The sequence below is a fragment of the Nannobrachium achirus genome (genome assembly GCF_963921795.1).
Source record: "Nannobrachium achirus genome assembly, chromosome: 16".
In the NCBI taxonomy this organism is placed as follows: Eukaryota; Metazoa; Chordata; class Actinopteri; order Myctophiformes; family Myctophidae; genus Nannobrachium; species Nannobrachium achirus.
The window spans coordinates 29,089,759-29,096,905 of record NC_137823.1 but is presented as its reverse complement, the minus strand read 5'-3'; the positions used below and the strand labels follow the sequence as shown (position 1 = coordinate 29,096,905).

Below are 7,147 nucleotides of genomic sequence, written 5' to 3'. Positions count from 1 at the left end.
TAGTAATCTTTCCAGCTTTGAAGGAGATCCAGATTTCCGCGGCCACATTCAGAGCCTGGATGTGATTTCTGTTGAGGAGGTTTCTGTTCAGGAGGAGTTAGTTGTGCCAATTGTGTATGACTTTTGTTATTGATGGTGGAGTACTGAAATTGGCAAAAGTTTCTGGCAAACATTGACAACAAGGAGCTGTTAAGTAAGAAGGAGCTGTACTCATTCCTTTCAAGTAAGTTAACAGATTCACAGTTTCCAGATGACAAGGATGTCTACATTACGGCAGTTGATCAAGTGCACGTTGGAAACAGTCCACCAATGGATCAATGCAACCATGAGGAAGCTGACACTTGTGTCCTAGTAGGCCTACATCTTCTCTATGCCCTCCAAACATCATCACTTGGGATGGTGCATACTGGAGAGTGGAGACACATATGTTGTTGTAGTGCTTCTGTGTAATTTTCATCATATCCAAGCTCTGAATGCGGCCATCTCTCTCTAGGTCGTCCTCAAACGAGCCTTCCAACGTCACTTCCAGTCATCCTGGTTTTCCATACATCCGGCCAGCTCGCTGGTGCTTTGCGCTCCTGCGTCTTTCTTGAGTACATCCACATATGTTAGTGTGGGACGTCCTCGTGACCGGTGCCCATGTGTTGGTTCCCACAGCACCAGTTTACTGGCTGGCAGCTCTTGTTGTCTTTGGCAGTGTCCTGCAAGTCTCATTCTCCTGGCTGCTATTTTATCGCTCACCCTTAATATTCCAGCATACAGATTCTTGTTGCTGACATGTGAACTCTTGCTGATGTTGATCACTACACGTAACATTCTGGTGTAGCACCCGTCTAGAGACTTCTGCAGAGCAAGGTCCAGCATTCACTGCCATATAGTAGAACAGACTCTACCATCACATAGAAGAAGCTGAGTTTGGTTTGTCAGGGGAGGTTGGAGTTCCATACACTAGCCATGCCATTAAGGGCCCTCCATGCAAGTGCCTTCCACACTTAAAGATCTTGCTCTGTAGAGTTGACCCATGAGCCCTGGTACTTGAAGTCCTTGACTCCCTTCGGAGCAGTGCCTCCTGTTGTTGTGAGAGGTGGATGTTCTGAGAGGATCTTATAGGTGATCACCTCAGTTTTCTTGGCATTGGTTGGAGAGTAGGCTGATGTCATCCGTGTAGTCTAGGTCTGTCAAGACTACTGCAGGGTGCCGTCTTGAGGCCAAGATCCTGCTCTTGTCCACTGATGGCCTTCCTGACCGCATAATCCAGGACTATGACAAAGAGGAAGGGGGCTAGGGTGTCTCCTTGCAGTACCCCAGCCAGGATGTCAAACTCCTCACTGTTGCCATCTGGGGTCACCACCTTGGCCCGTGTTCCTGCATACATGGACTCTATTTCCCGGAGTAGGTTGGGAGGGACACCGTAGGCCTTCAGGATCTTCATCATGGTGCCTCTGCGTATTGAGTCAAAAGCCTTTTTGAAGTCAATAAAGCACAATACAGCCGCCAGGTTGATCTTCTTCACCTCCTCGATCAGTCTTCTCAAGGCCAAGATCTGGGCTACTGTGGTTCTCTCCTCTCGAAAGCTGTTTTGGTATTCCCTCAAGTGAGGGTCGATGGCATGCCAAATCCGGTTTAGTATCAGCTGTGGAAATCTGGATCTCCTTCAAAGCTTTAAAGTCTACTATAATGATCTCCTTGAATACCATCGCCACAAACCTGGGCATGACAACATGCAAGGGCATGGCTCTATCCATGCATTCACTGGCTCAGACAGCACATCGTCATTCAAATTCAAGGGTAAGTGATCCTGCTGCAAGGTGATGTGCAAAGTGCCATCACTCATGTAGGAATCTGTAACCCTCGCCGACACTCCAACATAAGCATCTCCAAGGCTGAAAAAAGTGGTGACAAACTTTGTCTGTAGGCTGTACCCTGATGACTCAAACGAGGGCAATGATGTTGATTGTGTTTGAATGACACAATTCTCACAGAAAACTAGGGATGTGGAAAGAATTCCACCCCCGCAACTGATGCTTTGGATCAACATCTGAACAGTCTTCCAAGCAAGTGCCTGGGCAACAGCACATATGCATGTATCTGCATATGTGTAGTAGTACTCTGTCAATTAAAAGGGAGTCTTACTGGTTCATTCAGGTCCATGATGCCTGTCCACAGTCCCACAGATTATGGGATTAGTGGTCCCATTTGGACCACTCTGCCCCTTGCCAAGGATATATTAAAATGTGAAGTGCACTGTCTTGTAAAAGTGCTTGTATGCCAACCTGCACTCGGTGCAGTTACATGAAGGAAAAGTTGAAATGCACACATCTGTGCAAATGTAGGCCTACTTGTGAGAACTAGCTAGACCAGAGCAGACTGTATATAGGTGTTAGATTTATTTTGTCTTTGTTAGAATATTGTTCTAGTAGTTGTTAAAGTCAATGGCACTATATTGTGGTACAGGAAAAAATGGAACCATATTGTTTTGTATGAGTGTAATAACCATGTTATTGTCTCATTGTGTGAAATATCATAATATTCAAAACAAATATTTGACTCCAATTGATTCCCCACACAGTATTGACTTGATATAACAATAAAAAATATATATTACTCAGCAGTTGTGGGAAAACTAAGACACTGTTCAAAAAACACAATTCCGATTTTGTTCATTTTGGAAATAGGGCAATTAAATATATTTTTCTTCAATCTACTGTCTTGACACTCGAACCAAAATTGTTCTATAGACCATAATCTACAAATTGGAAGTGAAAAATAAACTTTAACACGAATTGACAATGAAAACTAAAAATTGCATGTACAAAGAACTCCACTATATTCTCACCGAGGTTATTAGTTGAGACGTGAGAGTAGATTGCAAAATCTCAAGTTGGATTATAATAAGGCTTATGATGTGTCAGTTGTCGGCTGCTTTCACATAAAGTAATGAGTAACGAAATGTCAGTAATTGCAATTGTGTCATTGAATTGGAAAAAGTATATACACTTCTAGTTACAAGTAGCAGTGTTAACAGCGTCTTAGTAACATGCTCCCAATCCCAATACTGCAAAAAACATACTATCAACATATACAATACATGCATGTAGGCAGAGGCCTCGTATAAGCCCCTTGGGCTTCTTGCCTCCTCCTAGCACTTTAATTGTTTTTCTATTTTGGTGGAATATTTTTATTGTATTGTTTTAAAAAATGTGCTGAATAAAAATCAAATCAAATCAAATCAATATACTGTATGCCTACACTTGACCAGTGAGGTCTGAAATATATATTTTTTTCAAATATATGAATACATATATTAAAATAATTAAATATAATTAAAGTACATTAGAATCAGCTTATGTCAAAACCAAAAATGTGATGTGGTTCTATTGATCATTGAATATTATTCAATTTTATCAGAATTATACATTCTGATTTGTCAGGCAGTCTTGTGGAGAGTCGGGATCGAAGGAGACTGAATTTGAACCCAGAGGGAGTCAGGACATTACTATTTGCCACTAGGCTGTCTACTTAGGCACCCCCACCCTGATATGATACCAGGTAATCCTGAAACTCAGGCTAAAGGAATTTACAGTAACACTGGGAGTGGCATACAGTAGGTGTCAGGGCTTGGTTCCAAGCTAATTGTTTTGAGCAATGTAAACTATCGAAGGACAAAACATTTGACATACAATAGCAATACTGAGCGAGACTGCTGAAGGTAATACTGTGAAAGGTGACATTTACAGTAACATTACTTTTCATTTAGACCACCAGGATATAGTTGCAATACATGATAATAGATTATATTGTGTTATAACCACTATTATAATCTATTATAGTGTATTATAATTATCATAGTAATACATTCATACTTTATAGTGTATTATAATCACAGTTAAAATCCATTATAGTGTATTATAATTTAGGATAGTTGTAATACAAATTTATATTGTATTATAATCACAGTTAAAAGGGTCAATTTGTTTCTTACCGACAGGGGTACTTTTGTGTAATGGAAAATGTAGATATTTGTATGTGGTGCGGTGTGGTGTAGTGTGGTGTGGTGTGGTGTGGTGCCAAAGCTGCAGTCGAAAAGGGGCTCTTGGAGGGCCACTGTCTTATGGGACCTTACGTTCTTTAGACAATTCTGCCATCTTCAATAAAGACATGCCACAATTATTAGGAGTCTGATATAATCACATAATGCCATGCCAACATATTATGCATAACAACAGATTCAACCCCATAATGCCATGCCAACATGTTATGGCATCTGCCTTTTCTCTGAGACCATCTTGCCCTGTTCTACCAATTTCTCTATGTTGTTAAAGTGCAAAAACAATCTCAACAGTCACATTATTACTTGTTTATTTGCTCAATCTTTCTCTAGTCAATATTTAAACTGACTGCCTGTCTCATGAGCTTTTTAAATGAAAGAAAATATGGAACAGGTGGCCCTTTGTGAACATCAAATTTAAATAATTCTGTATTGCTCTTGTATTACTGATTTATTTTCACTGCTATGCACTGCAGCCGTGTGTGTGTGTGTGTGTGTGTGTGTGTGTGTGTGTGTGTGTGTGTGTGTGTGTGTGTGCGTGCGTGCGTGCGTGCGTGCGTGTGTGTGGTGCTTGCACACTTTCGCAGCTAACAAATGTTTTAAGTGTTGTTATGGCTTTCTCAGAACTCTGAAATCTCAGAACCAAGGAAGCATTCATACCTGTAGTTAAATATTTGAACAAGAATATCCAGTGCGATAAGGTTCAGTCATGTGTTGTGAAAGCAGCCCATCATACTGTTGCTGTTGGGCAATAACATTTTACAGTGTTAGGCTAAAAGCATGTACACATTTTATTAACATTATTATTCATTAACATCTTGCATGATAAATATTTTCAACACACAATCAGATTTTTAAAACATATACATAGAAACACCTTTTATTCTTGACGATTACAAAATATTTATCTTCTTTTTGTCACACTCTCCTAATCATTTGTCCTTCTGTCTTTCCTGCAGTCGTCTCTGTATGTGTCTCCTCGTGAGGAGCGCGGTCACGGAGCAACAAAGGACCAAGACGGGGAAGGACGCACAGGCGCACCACAGCTGTCTCTCCCCAAACACCTCCACGGCCCCATCCCTCCGCCTGGTGTGGTCCAGGAGAAGGGCCTCCATCTGGCTGAGAGTGCACAGGGACAGGAACAGGTGGAAGATCTGGTGACCCTGTCCCACAAAGTCACAGCGACCAGGGAGGAAGCACTCGGGGACGGGGCAGGAGAAGAAGAAAGCAGCCAACAGGAAGAAGGCCACCTGGAGGGCATGGAAAGGCATGGCCGGTTCGTGTGCCCAGGGTACGGAGGCCAGGCGGTGGACCACAGGGCTGATGTCTAGGATGTACGCCATGCTGGTGGGGATCAGCTGGCAGATCTTACGACTCAGAGGGTATGGCCGCTGGTAGCGGGACTTGGCGTAGCAGCAGCTGTAGCAGGACAGCCACGCTAAGAAGGCAGCTCCGGGTAAATACAGCGCCCCGATGCGATTCTCTCTCCATGCGGGCTCGGAGGTGTAGAAGAAATGGCCCAACGAACAGCCGTACTGGTACACAGCCACTCCCACGTAATCCAGGAAGAAGAGTGAGTAGTGCGAGAGTTCAGAATGGGACTGCCACAGGTGGGCTACCACACTGCAGAACAGGTAGGTGAGGGACGACAACACGTAGAGACACAGAGGCAGTGAGGTTACGTCCAAGGTGTGCCCCGCGGCGCCCATGTAGGCCCACCACCGAAGCGGCAACACGAGGCATGCCAGCAAGTGGGTCCAAACGTTCAGGGACTCGTTGTGTCTCTGGAAGAGGCTTAGTAAGTAGCAGCGCCAGTCCTGCCCCACGGGACGATAGCCAGACAGGATAAAGGGCTCTCGGAACAAGCTGGGAACCTGCGAGACCGCAACGGTGGGGCTGGGGGAGGGCGGGGAAGGAGGGCACAGGTCCAAGAGGCGAGGGAGACGGTTGAGCTGTTTTAAGTTCAGGGTCAAGGTGCTGAGGCGCTGTAGAGTAACTCCCGACATGGCTGGCTCGCCTGGCTGTGTCACAACGTGGGTGGTGTGACGGGCAGAGGACAGGAGGGAAGAATGGACGGAGAGGTAGATGAAGAGAGATCGGCGATGGTGTCGGCCAGAAACCGCTGTGAAAGGAAAACAAGGACACAAGAGCCAGACAGTGAATCAAATTGATGATCGCATGATGCATTGAAAGAACAGAGGTATTGACAGAGGAGATAAAAGGAGGTCAAACAAGGGTCGGGGAGGGGGATAGAAACCTATTATCCCCATGAAGATATACTGTAGACCCCCTTTGGATGTATGGTATAAAGTTAGGGGTCAAACACAGGAGAGCAGGCTTTCTTTCAAATTTCACACACCAACATCACAACATAGAGGAATGTAGCCTAATAACTGCTGTCAGCAATGGAGACACCAAGTCGAATACTGTACTCACAACATACTGTTAGTGTTTAGCCTGATGTTTACTTATTCTACACTGGAAAAACAGGTATACAGTAGAGAGAGAGAGAGAGAGAGAGAGAGAGAGAGAGAGAGAGAGAGAGAGAGAGAGAGAGAGAGAGAGAGATTAACAGCACATTAATAAATAATGCACTGTGTAGGCTATATTATGGAGTTAAAGCAAACACTCGCCCCACTGATAATTACAGCTAACCTCTCCTGGATGGTGTGAAAAGTAAACACTTTCCTACACAGTAGGATATGCTAATAGGCCTATTCCTCATTATTTCTTGCTTTTAATTAAAATGATTTCTAATATCTGACACCTAGACAACAACAAACTGTACTGAGCTTAAATGAGGCTATAAACATATCATACGAAATATGTACTTTGTAGTTAAGCTAATAGACAAATGTCCTCTTATTTACAGTGGATGGATAGGAGTCAGGACTGGAAGAAGAGAACATCATCTCACCTGTTTTCGACAAACACGCCTGTTGCTCTGATCGTTTCCTGCTGTTTTATGAGTGGCAAAAGTATACAGAAAACAGCCAATAAATATAAAACGCATGTAATGACAGTAATAACTACATGTTGACACACTAGTATACAGTCCGTGGACGTTGTGCAAGGATCGTTGGTTCAGGCTTTTCTGCA

At 43.5% G+C, this 7,147-nt stretch overlaps 1 protein-coding gene across 1 annotated transcript; it reads right to left on the bottom strand.

The window, feature by feature from the left end:
• Nucleotides 1–4,980: 4,980 nt before the first annotated feature.
• paqr8 (progestin and adipoQ receptor family member VIII) lies at nucleotides 4,981–6,054 on the bottom strand (the record flags this gene model as incomplete). The annotated part of the gene is made up of 1 exon (XM_080744849.1): nucleotides 4,981–6,054. The coding sequence occupies one exon, from the start codon at nucleotides 6,052–6,054 to the stop codon at nucleotides 4,981–4,983; it is 1,074 nt and encodes a 357-aa protein (XP_080600975.1).
• Between the last annotated feature and the right edge of the window lie 1,093 nt (nucleotides 6,055–7,147).